The 17784-nt window shown below is 36.2% G+C and overlaps 1 protein-coding gene across 1 annotated transcript; it reads left to right on the top strand.

The window, feature by feature from the left end:
* Nucleotides 1-15011: 15011 nt before the first annotated feature.
* LOC130564254 (coiled-coil domain-containing protein 106-like) lies at nt 15012-17531 on the top strand. Its single transcript, XM_057350199.1, has 3 exons — nt 15012-15111; nt 15431-15655; nt 17133-17531. Exons 1-3 carry the CDS (start codon nt 15012-15014, stop codon nt 17441-17443), a joined length of 636 nt encoding a protein of 211 aa, XP_057206182.1. The 3' UTR covers nt 17444-17531.
* Nucleotides 17532-17784: the final 253 nt, after the last annotated feature.

The following is a 17784-nucleotide window of genomic DNA, read 5'->3' as shown; positions in this document are numbered from 1 at the left end:
GTTGCCATGTTGCCTCTTACAGGGTCTGTTGAATTACTCAAATCCTGTTGTTGGCCAGTAGTACTTGCACGGGTGTATAATCCTCCATTAGACTGCATTGATGTAAATTGCATTGCTACATTACAGGTAACACCGACTGATTGAGATTGAACGCTGTGGGTAATTCCAGCTGTATCCATTGGCACATACTCCGTGGCTCCTGCATTTAACCTCTTTGGTCGTGTAGAATCAAAAATTCCATTTTCGTCTCCGTCCTTTGAACTGTCGTGTGTCCTTAATCCTTTTATATGTGAACCTTTAGTATGAGTACATTTGCTGTGACTGTCAGTTGTGCTCAAAACAGCAATTTTTGCAGAAGATGCTGCAATCTCAGCTTCTAATTCCATTTGTTCTATACGTTTTCTCAATTCCTCCTGCTGTGTTTCGATTACATGTTTAGCCTTTAATGCACTAGCACGTGCTATCAGTGCAGCTCTCTCAGCCTCGGCCTGTACACGAGCTAATATAATGGAAGAACGGCTACTTTTTAAACTGCTCTTACTAGAGGCAGTGTGGCTCTTAACTACATTTGAAACACTGTCCTCTGGACCAATATCATCATTATCCTTTCCATAAACCTCTTTAGCAGTTACAGGTTTAGACATATAGATATTCACATGTTCAATAAAATCGTTAATGGGAATCATTTTTGCCTTAAACCATATATCGTGTTTTTCAAGTTCACTATCAGGTAACACACACAACAATGATTCATGCACTTCTTTAACATCTGAAAACAATACATTGAAATTGTCAAACATGATTCGTACTTCAGGCACATACTCTTTGTTATCTTGCATCAACCTTTTAATAGTTTCAATCAACTTATGAGCTTTATTAAGCTTTACCTTTCTTAGATTTTGCAAGGACTCAAGCCTTTCTGCCAAAGCCTTTGCTGTAAGTATGATTGTCCGTTTTTGCCTTTCAGGCTCTTTATCGGTACAAAGTTGTTCATTTGTTGCAGCGGACATCTACGCATTTAAACATTGTTCATCCATTTAAACAAGATGTTTACACCAAACAAAGAAATACATTTTTACCCCATTTGTCACCAATGCATTGGATTTAGGCTGAATGTGTGTGCACACAAAGCTAATGGCCAATAAACTTTTGTTGTTGCAACAGTACCTTTAAATCCAGCGCCAATGCGTTATTCGAACAGCAACCAATCCGCCAGGAACAGTGTAGTAAACACAACGTTAATCCAACAGGAACGACGAAATAAATCCAACACGAACAGTGAAGTAAATCCACAACTCGCGATCATGTTACAGCAGCGAAATCCAATGCCCACGAAGCAAATCCTTCGGCTGCATTGAAACTCACGATCACCAAAGCCTCCCTCTCCATATTGGCGTCCACGTGCAACATCCTCTTTCCATAAACTCGCCGATCTTTGAAGCAGTGTGTCTTTGTTCAATGCTCACTTAATGTACAGCAGAGTCTTTTGACTATTATAGCGTCCCTTTTTTGCGAGCCGCTCATGTTGGTGGGTGAAGTAAGCAAGTAATGACGCGTTCAGTAATAAATCCATGCACACTGATGTAAACTGCTTATTGTCTTTATTGTGCTGCACCAATACACAACTTGATTGACAGGAGCTCTCCTTTTATCCATAACATAGATGTTTGTTGTTCATACCTTATATTTTCCATCATGCATAGTTCTCCAATGAATTCATTTTAGCTCCTTTGTGTTGACCCAAAGCTATTGTAGCATAGTCCATACTGACACGGTCAAAAGACTGTTTGCTCTCCCGCCACCACCTGCTCTCCATTAGCAAGATACCCTAATATAGGAGCGCCACTACGCCTCCTCCTGGACAAAACTTAAATTGCTCTAAAATGGCTCCTACACATGGTATAAGCGCTTCGCGTCGGGTGGTTCTTGGCCTCCACATCGTGCATTAAAACCCTTTAACGCACGGCTAGCTGTGGATTATCATTTACATAAATTATTACTGAAGGGATTGCCTACACTTGTGTTGTGCATAAACCACGCACTTCAGGTGTGACTTTTTTTACAACCTCTTGTACCGTATTGCTTCCTTAACATTTTTTCTGGTAAGAAATGCGCTGGAGTGGAAATTGTTGTTGAAAAGCTATTACTGATATATTTGTGTAACATAAGTTACCTTGTGGTCTTTCTTGGTGGTCCCCCAAGGGTCTTTGGACAGAAAAGGCGTGCTCTACGAATTGAATACGCAATGCATTTAGTTTTACATTGTATTTAGATGCTGTGAATTTTTGTGATTTCTTCACCCTTAAAGTTCCCTTTTAGTTCAAAATTTCCCCACACCTCAAGGCATCTTAGGTGTATATGACTTTCCCCTTTCAGACGAATACAGTCAGAGTTGAAATAGCTTTTATTCTGGCTCTTCCAAGCTTTATAATGGGAATGAATGGTGGATGAGACTTTGAAGCTCCAAAAAGTGCATCCATCGATCAAAAAGTGCTCCACACGGCTCCATAGGATTAATAAAGACCTTCTGAAGTGAATCAATTGTTTGTTTAAGGGAAACGTACATATTTACAACTTTTTAAATCGTAATGTTTCACTTCTGTGCACTCACGGTTGACGGATAATAGAAGTTAAACATAACAGTTTGAAAAGTTCATGGAAATTTCTTTAAAATGCATCGATTCATTTCAAAAGGCATTTATTTGCCCCATGGAGTCGTGTGGAACAGGTTTTTTGGTAACACTTTACAATAACAGTAATAATACCTAATACCTAAATTAATAATCACTTTAATATGAATTAATGATGAGTTAAGCCATGTACTAATCAAGAACCAAGCATGACTATGTCATGAGTCATATGAATTCCTGCATGAATAACAGCCGCCTTAATTACACGTTAGTACATGTTTGTTAATTAATGTAATAATTAACATTTTGGGATGAAATCAGACATGCTCTAAAGATAAAACGAATTAAAAGGGCACAGTGTTTTGTTTGTTTGTGATGTACTGTAAAACGGTTTATACATTTACAACCTGCAGCTTTGGCACAAACATCATCCAATGGCACTGGATTTCTTGCCATTGTTTTTTAATCTACAATGATGCATTGGTAATTAGAAGCTATACTTTTATCTCATTCTCTTTTGAGTGATTCCACTGCTATTGTTAAAAGTGAATTATCTACAATAAGGTGTTCATTAAACCAGTGGTTTTCAATCCTAATCATTTGAGACCCACCACTCTGCACTCACTCATTTTCTGTCTCACTTATCTAACATACTTCTCTCTGTTCTGGAGCTCTTATTTAATGAACTGATAATCTGAATCAGGTGTGGTAAACAAGGGAGACATACAACATGTGCAGAACAGCGGGTCCCAATGACCAGGACTAAAAACCACTGCATTTAACAGACAAAACTTTCCAAATTAAAACCAGTTTAAGCCTACAGATGATGATTATTGGCGTGGTTGTTTTGTGGACTGGTCTACTGTCTTTTTATCAGAATGCACAGACGGACGTTTCCGTCATGTGTTTTTGCTCTCCTTTTCGGCCATTACTGTCCCCTCAAAATGTCTGCTTATTTACCTCTGCAGTCTGCACCTCTTCTCTCACTCGTTCACTAACCACCAAAAAGCATCAAATAATATGATTAAGATGACCTGAATATTTACGTAACGTTTAACTGCATGTTTTAATGATGTCACCTAGTCATGACATAAATTCATATTAATCTACGAGTAGTTACTGATGAGTTAGTTATAATGTGCCCCTCCAAGTATAGTCATGACATAAATTCATATTAATCTATGAGTAGTTACTGATGAGTTAGTTATAATGTGCCCCTCCAAGTAAAGTCATGACATAAATTCATATTAATCTATGAGTAGTTACTGATGAGTTAGTTATAATGTGCCCCTTCAAGTAGTCGTGACATAAATTCATATTAATCTATGAGTAGTTACTTATGAGTTAGTTATAATGTGCCCCTTCCAGTAAAGTCATGACATAAATTCATATTAATCTATGAGTAGTTACTGATGAGTTAGTTATAATGTGCCCCTCCAAGTAAAGTCATGACATGAATTCATATTAATCATGAGTAGTTACTGATGAGTTAGTTAAAATGTGCCCCTTCAAGTAAAGTCATGACATAAATTCATATTAATCTATGAGTAGTTACTGATGAGTTAGTTATAATGTGCCCCTCCAAGTAAGTCATGACATAAATTCATATTAATCTATGAGTAGTTACTGATGAGTTAGTTATAATGTGCCCCTCCAAGTAAAGTCATGACATAAATTCATATTAATCTATGAGTAGTTACTGATGAGTTAGTTATAATGTGCCCCTTCAAGTAAAGTCATGACATAAATTCATATTAATCTATGAGTAGTTACTTATGAGTTAGTTATAATGTGCCCCTTCCAGTAAAGTCATGACATAAATTCATATTAATCTATGAGTAGTTACTGATGAGTTAGTTATAATGTGCCCCTCCAAGTAAAGTCATGACTTACTGGTGAGTTAGTATTTGTGTCATTTGTCTTGACAGGAAAATGCACTTAAATCTTTAAATCTAAAACACCAATTTACATCCAACACAGTGTTTATTTTGCAACAACAGAATACTTTTGATAATTATTACTTAATTATTAAGATTTATCAGCACAGAATTTAGAAGGTAAAATCACATTGTATTTAAAGTAAGGCATCAGTACACCTTAAATCAAGATGCTGAATCTGCATTTTACTATATACAACAAGCACATAAAATATTCAGTGCGTTGTCCCCTAAACGGGAAACTGATGGCGAATATCTTTTATTAGACGTCCAAGGGGTCCCTGTTTATGTTTCTCACCAAGCCAGTGAGTCCACTCTATGAGTGAGAGGTGTTCTTTGAGCATCTTCTCAGTCCTGTTCCCTCTTAATCTCCATACACTTGTTTTGTATGTAAACCAAGCTCTTTCAATGTGTTGAGAATGAGCTCCACTGTTTGGGTCAACAAACCACCGGGAATGATTCACTGTAAAATGTCTGTAGCCCATATTGGCCAAAACCCCCCTGTAGGCTCTCCACTCATCTGAAATAATGGTTGTGGCTGGGCGCACATGTTTTACAACTATGGGGATTAGGTGACACCTTGATCTTCTTTTCACCAGACGCAGGACTGGGTGACGGCATTTATTCCTCACACCTAGCAAGCCAAACACCCATTTCTTTCTCCTCCATGTTGTTGATACTCTCCCTCGCCCATACTGTAAAAGTGAAATTTCATTAAATACAGAAATAATTATAATATCAACAGCAATGCATCATTTGAAGGAGTAGTTCACTTAAATATTTCCCATAATAATTTGTATTCCTAGGCTACTATTGAAAGTCAATGGGGCCAAATTTTGAAGTGAACTACTCTTTCAATATGTGTCCACAATAATGTGTAACAAATTAGAGGAAATCTGGGGGATCTGGTGCCTCTGTTATGATGTGGGGACATTTTGCAGGTGTGGCCTTGGTACACTAGTTTCTTTGGAGAAGGGGTCAGCAACTTATAACCGCCGCTCTCTTTATATAGAGCTTTGCTTAATCTGTTTTTAGGGAGGGGTCACTAACCAATGTTTGTATTACCGCATAAACAGCATAAATAAAACAGATGGAATTAACATACGGCAAGCATTCATCAAACTTTTTGGTAATTAAACTCTGCAATTAAACAAACATTTCTCTTTCAGATGAATCTGTTTTTATCTGCGTCACCTTTTGCATAAGTATAACAAACATACACATTCACAAACAATATTCATCACCATTAGAAATGAGAAAAGCCCTTATCTGATTGTCCGTGAGTACGGTAAAGTTTGAGAGTGTAACGCTAACGATTGTCCGTTCACAGCGGTAGATGAGTCAAAATTCATACAATCCCAAAAACCAAGCGAGTAATCCAAAAACGTGCCCAGTGTAGCTGTATTCCTTAGCGTATTTCCAGACACGCTGTTAGCAAGAATTGCAGTTCGTAATCATGGTTCCTCAGAAGTGTTCATAGCTCACAGCCTTTAAACCCTTCACATCAGCTTTACTGATATGGGTTAAAACATAGGTTTACAAGACAGAAGGAATATATTTCCCACCAAACTGTGGAGTCCTTTTCAGATTAAGCATCAAACACAAAGTTTCCCAATCAGGACAAATGTTTGTCTGGGGCCATCAGCCACGATGACTTCCTTCACTACCACGCTGACTTGCTCTACTCCCGCTACCCCTTTTCAACCTGAGAGTATAGCTAGCTACTGCCCACTCATGGCGTGTAGTGAAATTACAAAAAAAAAACATGAAAACCATAAGAAAACATGGTAACAGGTTTGTAACTGTTACAAACTTGTACTATAAGTGCCAACATTGGCAACGCTAGAAGTGTAATTGCAAAATATTTATTGGAGCCGTGTTGTAGTCTTTAAAATTACTTACTCAGTTATTTGAACAACCAACACACTGTTATTCACAGTTCAGTTTAAACGTAAAAAATAGTTTTGAACAAATTTTACTGGAAATTGGAACATAATCCAAACTGGAAATGGATTATGCCACTAATCACCAGTTGTAAAAGATCAAGATAGATCAAGTACTATTATTATAAAGATTATTAATTGCAGAAAATTTAAATGGACCTAAACAGTCAAAATAACAAAAACATATATTCATTATCAAACAAAAAAACTGTACTGTTTTAGATAGATTTAAGAACAAATTTTTGATTGAATATACGCCTCATTTTTATTCACAGCTTCCATTTGTCTTATCGTCACTCCTGAGGTGTGTTTTTATGGACACTGGACTACAATTGCAATACATGTAAAAATGCAGAATAAAGGCAAAACTATATCTTTATATTTCATGGAGTACTCCTGTAAATACACGTATAAAGATTACTTTGTGTTGCTTAAAAATGAATATGAACTTATTTCTTTGCAATATTCCAGATCTAAAAGCAATGAACTTTGTTATTTTGAACATTTAGTAATTTTCTGGTAATAAAACTATAATTGTCGTGATTCACGGCAGGATCCCTTGTTATGTGTGGAGAGAAACGTATTATTGTCCTCTTGACAATAATATGCGTTCTCTCCGGTGTCGCGTCTTCTAGCCCCGCCCTCTCGTTACCTCGTTAGCTTCTCCTTAGTGTTTTACCCCTGTCACCTGCCCGTCACCCTCCCTGTGTTATCATCCCTCATTTGTATTCCCCTATATATTAACCTTGTGTCTCTTGTCTCGTGCTGATTCGTTTTGTATTACCTTGTATTGTTCCTTGTCTCAAGCTCCAGTAAGTTGTCTCGTATATATTGTTTTTGCTCTGTCTTGTGTTTATCTAGTGTTAGTCCAGTTTCAGTTTTATATGGTTCTATTGGATACCTCGTCCGCCGGTTTTGTCCCCCACGTAGGAAGTTTTGGTTTATGTTTTATATGTGGTTATAGTGCTGTTCTCTTTTTGTCTTTCCCCATCGTGGGTGTTTGATTTGTTTTTTTTGTAATAAATTCTGTTAACCCCTTCTACGCTGTCTGCATCTGGACCCTCATTGAGAATCATGACATATAATACTATTCTAAAAACTATATTTTTATTTGGAGCTTGGGAGAAATATTGGCAGCAGTTCAGAAAACATAGCAAAAATAATCATTTTACCTGAACAGAACACATTACTTTAAATAGTGAATTTAGAAAATTTTTGGAGTGGTCTCTTTTTTTCCCCACAACTATATTTGTATCACATACATTATTACACTGCTTTAACAGACACTGGCCAACAAGGACACCAGATTACATACATTCCATGACTCAACAAATGCCAATTATAAAAGACATTTGCACTCTGAATTTGACTTATACGTTCTAAACTCACCTTTCGTTTGTGACGAAAGTTGCTTTCATCCAGAACAGCAAATTCTTGACCACCTCCAATCATCTGTCCAGTTCTTCTTCGAAATCGTTTCATGCCACAATGGCAAACGTTTCTAAGAATATGAGCCATCTTAGAGAGAGTTCTGGAACTTTTTGCAATGCAATCTTGCATCATATCAATTTGTCTGATCTGCAGTCCCTGAGCAAATCTGTGCAAACAATAATATCTCAGAATAGGGAAAATTTAATTGTCAAAATTAAAACAATAAATTTGCTGTCTGACAATAGACTCACCTGTAAATAAATGTTAGCCATGACGATAAGCTGAGTTTTGATCTCTCAAAAAGAGACCCTGCTCGCACAGCTTTGCTGTTTTTCTTGCCTCTATGACTTTAATGTCTGCATATCCTGTGATGGCGATAAATGGCAAAATATGGTTACCCATACAAAGGGAATTTACCTGGACTAAGAAACAATAAATGTAGGTAAAACAATTAAATTAATGTTCCAAAATGTACTGTACAGTTTAATTTACAGGCTATGATAGGTCATACTCCAGTAGGTCTTTCTCCCATTCACAGCAAAAATGAAAGAAAGCCAAGTGTTACATCTTATTTGACGTTTTACAACAATGCACAAAATGACCCATTATGCTTTGCGTGTACGCGTAGAAGGATGCTCCACTAACTGTCGGTCCCCCTTTTTGGAGGTGGGGCTTAAAGGTGATTTCTAACATTAAAATGAATCTAACTCTGGAACGCTTTAGTCTAGATGCCTAAGCTTGGTCTTGTTTTAAAGAAGACATTTTATAGTTTATCTCAGAGGTGAAACACAGAATTATAAAAACAGTTTCAGTCTATTTGAATAATAATAAAAAAAACTATCTAAATAAAAAAAATTAAAATAAAAGTTTTTCACCAAAAACTGCCAGAAAATGATAGCCTGACTACGTCAGACTTCGTACTTTCGCTCAATTTCAGTTCGCTTCTGTACTCAGTATGATATAGCAAACCATCTCCCAGATTATCTCCGGCTCCATACCAGCCGTCCATCCAACGAACGGGGAGGGCTGAGAGCCGTGACGTAGACGCTAAGCGCCGCATTTAAGATTATAGTTAGGGAAATCTAAAACGACAGCGGTCATGGAAACACGGGATGCTATTCGCTCTGATGTGGAGAATACCACCAATATTACCAGGCTAAGAAAATGATGGTGAAACTTCTAATAAAGTTGTGTTTCAAATTTCAAGCTGATATATTGAAAAATTAGGGTTCTGTGATACCTTTAACCCTAATACCACCAGTAGGTGGTATTATATACCATGCCAGTAGGTTTCTTGTATGGTCCATTGGTTTGCTGTAGGGCTGCAGCTATCGATTATTTTAGTAATCGAGTATTCTACAGATTTTTCCATCGATTAATCGGGTATTCGGATAATAAGTACTTTTTCTTTATTAGTTTCCTTTTTAGAAAAATTAACATATTTATTGCTGAAATTGCATACATTAATATCTGTGAAAACTAAACCCATTTAGTACATTCCATTGCCATATTACATTTAAAATGCTATATAGGCCTAATACAAATGTATAAATAAGAAACATTAATAAAAATAGAAAGAATAATTTAAAAGGTAAACAACTAACTTCAGCTTATGCATGATGCATTTAGTTTATCTAAATTAGTTTTAGTTTCTTTTTTTTACTATTAAATAGTAATATATTTGTCCACATACAAATACCGAGTTAACCGGACTTTTATTTTGGCAGGTCGTCGGAAGACGCTTATTTTTTGTGCGTTAGCTTCACTAAGTAAAATGTTCTGAAATAAACTCTAAGAGCAACTCTGGAGATGAAGTTCATGTGTTCATGTCCTCATAAAGCGCAGACGCAGACAAATTCATGAGCATCACGCGTGTAGCACGTTAAACTGTGCAGTTCATTCACTCAGACAAGCAGAACAGACAGATGCATGTATAAATAACTTGATTCTGCATCCACTAGTCAGCAGCATCTAGTTTGATGGACTCAGTGCAGCCGGAAAACAAGTTTCACTCGCAAAATAGACTAAAACTAAGTAAAATAGCAATTCACAATTTCAATAAGCTATCACTTATTTATCAGCATGAGAAATAGGTGTGAGCGTGTAAACAGACTAAACTGTGTGTGTCTCACGGTGAATGCGTGAGATTTGAGAGCCCTGTAACTGTAACGGTTTCAGCACCACCGGCCACGCCCCCCATGTCGTCACCGCCAGCTCGCTTCACCCGTTCCCTCTCCCCGGAGTTCTGAACTCAGTTTCCCAGCATGCACCGCACATCCACCATTTTTGATTAGTACACACCTGCATCACATCATCAGGATTCTATTTAAGTTTGCACCTTTTTTTTTTCCCCTGTTCAGTCTTGTTGTCTTCACTGCAATTCTTTACCCCGATAAGTATACTTACCTGTTTTTGAAATACTTACCTGTTTTTGGATATTCCTGTTTTTGTAATACTTACCTGTTTTTGGATATTCCTGTTTTTGAAATACTTACCTGTTTTTGGATATTCCCGTTTTTTGAAATAAACTCCTTTTTCTTATCTACCTCCGTGGTGTGCTCTCCGTCTACCAGAACCCTGACAGTAACATGAATAGAGTTTAGCGGGCTGTGCATCAGTAATAATGGTCCGTGGGGAAACGCAGTGATCCGTGTGTACTGTAGTTAAATGGATTAAACGAGGCTTCGAGGCAACAAAAATTGCCTCTGATTTTTTGTATTCGAATTACTCGAGTTACTTGAATCGTTTCAGCCCTAGTTTGCTGCATACTCTTTTACAAAGTAATAAATTACCACTACTACAGAAGTATGTTCAAAAATGTGTTCTTATATAAGTACACTCTAAGAGCTTACCAATGAAATATAGGTCGTTGAGATTTATTTTAGAATTACAATAAAATCGTATTATAAATGTGTAATAAATATAATGGTAGCAGGTCCGCCTGTAGGTCAGTGACATTTGATGTAATTAACGTTACTGTTGCTACATAATTTTTTTATTCACGGTAATTTATTCACATACGGAAAACATATCTTTCAGCAAAGCATCATGCACCCAACAAACATCGTAACTCACCAATGAAAACCGTCAGAATGTCTTCTATTTCTCTTCATTCCCATATCATGACCACATGTTGGGCACTTTACTCTACTTGCCAGTAAGCGTTTGCTTTGAAGACATTTAATGAGTTTGAGTTTCCTTTTAGTAGAAGGTTTCTGAATAGCAAAAAGCAATAACTTTGAATATAACATAGCTGATTCTCTTCACCAAGACATACGCTCTTTATGCATTTAGCTATTTGCTAACGGGTAACTACTAAACCCGCGAAAACCACCGGAAAATGTCACCCCGCTTATTTCCGGTGCAATTTGAACCCGTGATTCAATCATGCAGGTTGGCTTAAATATTATACATACTTTAAGCAAAATAAAACTTTATGGAATTGCACCATCTTTAGAAGTTTTTACATATTGGGATAACTGTAAAGATAAACAAGACACACCAGAGCTTCACGTAGTGTTTAGAGGGGGAACTACCATACTCAAAATCCAAACTATGTCATCAGAGGACGACGAGGTTGGGGTGCCGCTAAATGCGCCATTAAACGTAGCTAAGTTCTATGTATTTAACAATCTGTTTTTTAATGTCGTTTGTTTACATTTCCTCAGGGTTGCCAATTTAGGTTTTCTGGTCGAGTGAGACTTTGATGACTCGTTGATTTTTATTTATTTTTGAGAAACTTTATTAACGTTAATGTTTTTTTATGTTTACAACAATAGTGTTTGAGTTTATCCCGTGAACTTTACATACTTTTAAGAAATTCGCGTTTAGTCGACCGTGATGAAGCTCACGTCACCGATATAAATTAAGCATAGCAGCTTTCTTCATAGATTAGATAGCTTTGTTGTCTCCAGGCATATTGTTTTAGAACGTAACACACGTCTGTGAAGTGACTTGAGCAGGTTTTGACCGAATGCGCCATGTGATGATGTGCCGCGTCTTCGGCCAAATTATGCGGAAAATCTGCAGACAAAGTAATCAAAAAATATTGCAAGTTGCCGGAAATTCTGATTAGTGGGAACTGCAAGTGTCAAAGTAAACACGGCAGAGAGACAAAGCCAGATGTATCATTTTTGGCAACAGTTTTTTTTATATATAGGCCTAGGTTATGATGTACCCTGCGTTCTTCTCCCTAGCTGCACGGAAAAATGTTCAGACTGAAAATGCAGCAATCTCATCAGTAGGTAAGTAATCAAATAGAGCTGTGAACGACACACACAATTCACACACACTTCCAAAGTATTATTATTAATAAATTCATTCAAATTATTACCAAGTCCGTTTTTAATGGAAAAAATACACAATAAACTGTCAAGTTATTCAACAACAGTGCACACAAAACCCTTTTTTGTTGTGCACCGTAAACAGGACCTGGAATACAGTACAATTGCATTTGATCATCAGCCACTATACAGTATATTTTGAAGACGAAGGGTTTCTGCGACTCATGTCACAGGCTGCTATGTTTTATATTCAATTGTCAATTCATGAGACTTTCTCTTCTCTTAATTTGAATACTGTTGTGGCAAATCGACCTTCCAACGCATAAAAACATCTTGGAGACAGGGATCCAGGTTTCAAGAATTCAATCTTTATTTGCTCGAGCAAACAAAGTGAGACACACAGAGTTCATCTGAAGATGTCTAACAATTCTCCATCTGACTCCAACATTTGTACAGTAATACCAAGCCGTTTGTCACATCATTCACCAATCAGAAACCACATGATATCATTATTTGCGTTAATCCTTCCCCTTCTCGTTTGCTTCCATTATATTTTAGTCCGGCTTTTATATCTCAATTTAATGGTTACAAGCGCCTATTATATCACGTGGTGTGCATCCTGTACTTCTGCAACTTGACGACTTTTGAAATAAAGGACTGAGTATATGGTACCCATGTGGAGTTCCCCATGCTCTTAGGCACAAAGGCCTGTAAGACTCCTCATACAATGGATATATTATATTATACTAAGCACGTGCACATCCTTCTCTAGGGCTGAATGTGTGACATTAAACCTTCTTAATATTACAACCTAAAATCTACCATACAATTGATTAAATGTTTTGTATTAATAATCTATTACATGTATCTAATCCAAGCACCAGAGCTGAATATGGATGTTGTGTACAAAAATAAGGTGATAAGGTGGATACAGTTGTAAAGTCAGGGAGGTCTGCGCAAACTGCGCGTCCACTTTACACAGTGCAAGATCCACGGTTATAAAGTCTGGCTAGTCTGATCTGTACAGTGCTGTACAGTTATCAGTATGCCCCTTAGCCTTGTTCATATTTGTTTACAATGCGATTTGCAGCCCACAGCATAGAGCAGCGAGAGTCACGTGACAAAAGTGAAACATTTGTTGGAAATTACACCTGCCAAATTATGACTCTCCTATTCCCCACTAGCATTAGGTTTAGGATTAGATGTGGGGGGCAGGGTAAGGATTAGCTAATCCTAATGGGCAGTATCAATGAGGGGAGTCGTAATCTGGTGGGGAGTTGACTAACAGGTCAACATCGTCATGTCTGTCAGTCATCGGCAATAGACGATGACATTGTCTATCAGCCCAAACGAAATGCATAGATAAAATTTTAACAATAAATATATGTAAATATTATATACAAATTTATACATAAAAATGACTAAATTATATGACAGACTTCAATCAGATCAGATTTTAAATGTGACTGGTGTTTTATTTCTCTCTGCTGTGCAGCACTTTTTCGTCATATTGTCAGAGGTATAAGTGAGCAGCGGTGCTTTTATATCTCTCCTGCACCACGTGCTTCATTTATTTTAAATGCGAGCGTTGGTTTTGTCACACTTTATAATGCAGATGCGGTATGACCTCATTTCTGTGTCAAATTAACCTCTACTTTACATAAACAGTCACGAATGTGCTTTATTTACACAGATCTTCCTCCACATGCATTCATGCTCTCTTCCATCGAGAGACAACATCTATTTTACAGTCGCATGAAAAGAAAATCAAACGGTTTGAAGATTTGTCACTAATGTACTAATTCTACCTTGTGTACTAATTCTAACATGTTGTGTAAACTATGTAATATTTAATTTAGTTTTTAAAAATCTTATGTTATTCTGCATCAATGCAGAAGATTTAAATTACTACATCATGATGCGTTGTAAAAATTATTACATTTCACAGCTCTAAAATCAAATGACTGGGAAATGTGAAGAGGGATTCAATGGCATATATTACGTTAATACTCCGTTCAGTTTGCATAAGACCAGAATACAATTTAAAATAAAGTGCTTTACAAGCTTACAAGGAAAATATTAATTTTATAAAACTGCTTATTGTAATCAAAATAATGTAATGGCTTGATCATCAAAGTTTATATTACTTGACATTATATAATACTACAATACATAAAACCCATGTTGTATAGTTCATAGTTCCATTTAAGTCCTCTTGGGATTGGTCAGCAATTGAAATGTTTGGTTTGAGAATCAAAAACAGTTTCTGTAATAAATCATTCTTCTCTTATACAGAATGCCTGTTTCATGTGAACTTAAAAACTTTTTGTTCTATTTTTTTCTGCCGTTACTTTTTTTCATATATATGTGTGCATGTGTGTGCGCGCGCGTGCGTGTGTGTGTGTGTGTGCCTTTTTCAGAACCTGCAGAACAGCAGTCTGCTCAAACAGGAGGTATGTTTGTAGCCTTTTCCACATTAACAAGAAAGAAATAAACATAGTAAAAAATGAAGACAAAAAGAATTGTAAGATTGAAATTTAAGATGTTGTACTTTTTGGGAACTTGATTTACAGTAATCTGTAACATACATAAGAAATAAATGTGTAGACTGGTCAATAGACTGATTAAAACAATTAATTAATTAATTAAATGTGTATCTTGAATGCCACCCTGACCCCACATTACTAATTAATTCATTTTCTTATTTTGCTTTCAGCCAAGTTACATATTTTTGTTTTCTTTTTATAAGGTGCACCAACCTTACAGATTGCTCTTGACAAAGCAAAGATGCAAATTGAGATTCAGAAGCAGAAGATTCTTCATCTTGAGGAAAAAGCTGACTCTCTGACAGATGACAGAAATTTTCTCAGATCAAGACTGGAGGATGGTATGTAATAGAGCCATGGACCTGCGTTAACAGTAGTCAATGTTTTATTATAATTACTTAAATTTGACAGGAAATGCCATGGACTCTTGAGAGTGGCTTTATTGCTTAACCGCAATCAGTGAGACATTGGGGTAGCACTGTTTTACCCACCATATTACAGACTGGTTGTTTAAATATTTTGCATTTGGTCTAAGAAGGATGTTGACCAGGAAGGTCACCCCATTTATAAAACATTGCTACATTAAACATGGATAAAAATTATGTAAAGTCTTTACCTGAAGTTTTTTTCTTAATATATTTTGTTTGTTCTTTGTCAAAGCACTTAATCTGAGATGTGAAGCTGTTAATTCACCTGGACAGGCATTGACAGCGTCTTCATCCACAATTGCTGCAACACAGAAAAATGAGTCCAGTGATGAATCTTCTGATTCCTCTGAATCCTCAGATTCATCAGATTCTGAACCTAGAGCAAAAAAGAAGAAACGGGAAAAAAAGCATAAAAACAAGAAGAAATCCAAGAAAATAAAGGTTGATTTGCGGAGAGGTATGTTTATTCTATTAGAAGTTATAGTTCATCCAGAAAATTTTAGTTAATTTGATCGTTAACCCCAAAATGACATTTCTGTCATAATTTTCTCACCCTCAAGTTGTTCCAAATCAATTTCCAGTGGTGCATGAAGTACACAAATCAAGTACTTCAGTAAACTCGAGTAAAGTTAAAAATAAGTATTTCATACTCGTATTGGATTAATAATTTATTACAGTACAAAGCTTCTTGATGTTAAATTTATTACAAGTACTGTCAAAAGTACTCTACTTCACTTTAAAAGATGAAGAACAGCATGTTTTTATTAAATTTAGTGGAGTAAAATATAAAATTTTATGTCATGGAGTGTAGTGGAGTAAAAGTTCCTCAAACTAAAAATACACAAATAAAGTACAGAAACTTACAAAATATGTTTTACTTGTTATTGTTTTTTAAGTGTCTGCTGTAAATGTGTTCTGCTGCACACAAAGAAAGATATGTTGAAGACTAGGGATGTAACAAAATCTCACTGTACACACTGTATACCTCGGTATAAAGTCTACGGTATGGTATTTATTGCTATATTTAAAATGACAGATGATGACTTGGAAACGTGCTATTAGCATCCCCTTTTTATCCTCTAATCATAACTGTTGCTTACAGGTATGTTGTCACGATACCAAATTTCGGTACCAGTCAGCGTTTGATTTTTACTTTGATAGACTTTCAAACGCTTCCGTGTGTATCTGTGTAAGCGCTCTGTAGAGAGTGCAATGCAATGATCATTTCACGCGCTTCCGGGTTTGGTTGCGCAAGCGCTCGGTAAGGAGCCATTCAAAGACATATCCGATGACCTTAGAAACACAATAGCCAATCAGAGGTCTTTCATAATTTGCTCAACATCGCTCAAAATGATAGCGGGAAATGCAAGTATCGTCACATATAGTACCGACTGGTACCGAAATTTGGTATCATGACAACATAATAGATGGGTCAAATGACCTAAAAAAATCATTTTTATAAAATAAAATAACTGCACCAGATGGACCTTGACAATGTTAACATCTTTTTTTTTTTATTCTATTTTTTAACTTTCTTTATGTTAAGCCCGGAAGACCTATTGTTTCATACAGTCATGGGACAACGATAATATTTATACAATTTTACTATTGCGATAACACGATATCCATAATATTGTTACATCCCTATTGAAGAATATCTGAAAACCAAACAATTATGTAACAAACTGGAAGCTATGCAACCAGTTTAACATGTTAACAGAATTATGTTTGTTGCATTGCATATAACCCAAATATCACATAATTCTGGTATTCATATTATATACAGTATATACTGTATATATATATATAATTATAATATATATATATTCATAATGTTGTCTGATCTAAATCAGTAGAACAACCAAAAAAAATCTCATTAGTAATATTATTTACTTACTTTCATGCTGTATCACACTTTTCTTCTTTCCTCCCAGTAAGAACCCCCGAAGACTCCATCAAGCGGTACCACAGTGTTTTACAGCTCGTAAAAGGAGGCTTCAGCAAAGCTGAAGCTTACAACAAAATGAAAGTGGACCGAAATACAATTGTCATCCAAGCTCCAATTGCAGAATTGGCAACTGCTAATCCTGAGGAGTACAAAGGTTTGAGAGCAACCTTTAAAAAGGGAGAAAGCATTCAAAAGTTTTCGGATCTTTGTCTTGCAAGGTGCCTGGTTCAGCAAAATGTGGGTGTAATTAAGAGTTTAAAAGAAAGCAGTGCCCTACTGGATATATCAAAGAAGTGAGATATTCTAGTTACAAGTCTGAAATGTTTGTAAAAGGAATAGTTCACCCAAAATGGTCCCCATTGACTTGAAAATAGTAATTATTACTCCTACCATGGAAAGTCAAAGGGGACCATTCATGGGTGAAATATTCATTTTAAGAAGTTTATAAGGTTAATAAATGTTTAAGTGTTTGTTAACATCACTACAGTGTTCACTGTGCACTGTACGAACACATTTTTACATCTTGATTTTATTTTCACATTGTATGGTATTATATTTGAATCTGTTGCGTTTTATGTTAAGTAAAATACAGATTTACTTTAGCAATTGATTTAAGGTGTTATGATATTTAAGAGAGC

This window comes from Triplophysa rosa, linkage group LG13 (genome assembly GCF_024868665.1).
Source record: "Triplophysa rosa linkage group LG13, Trosa_1v2, whole genome shotgun sequence".
NCBI classification, from domain to species: Eukaryota; Metazoa; Chordata; class Actinopteri; order Cypriniformes; family Nemacheilidae; genus Triplophysa; species Triplophysa rosa.
Note: the sequence above shows the minus strand (reverse complement) of the source record. Positions and strands in the feature narration are given on the sequence as shown.

What these genes read in the sequence shown, in the direction of transcription:
- LOC130564254 (XM_057350199.1), top strand. Translation starts at nt 15,012, where the DNA reads ATGCAAATTGAGATTCAGAAGCAGAAGATTCTTCATCTTGAGGAAAAA. An exon ending in CAGATCAAGACTGGAGGATG is followed by an intron (nt 15,112 to 15,430) that starts GTATGTAATAGA and finishes TCTTTGTCAAAG; the next exon opens with CACTTAATCTGAGATGTGAA. An exon ending in AAAGGTTGATTTGCGGAGAG is followed by an intron (nt 15,656 to 17,132) that starts GTATGTTTATTC and finishes CTTTCCTCCCAG; the next exon opens with TAAGAACCCCCGAAGACTCC.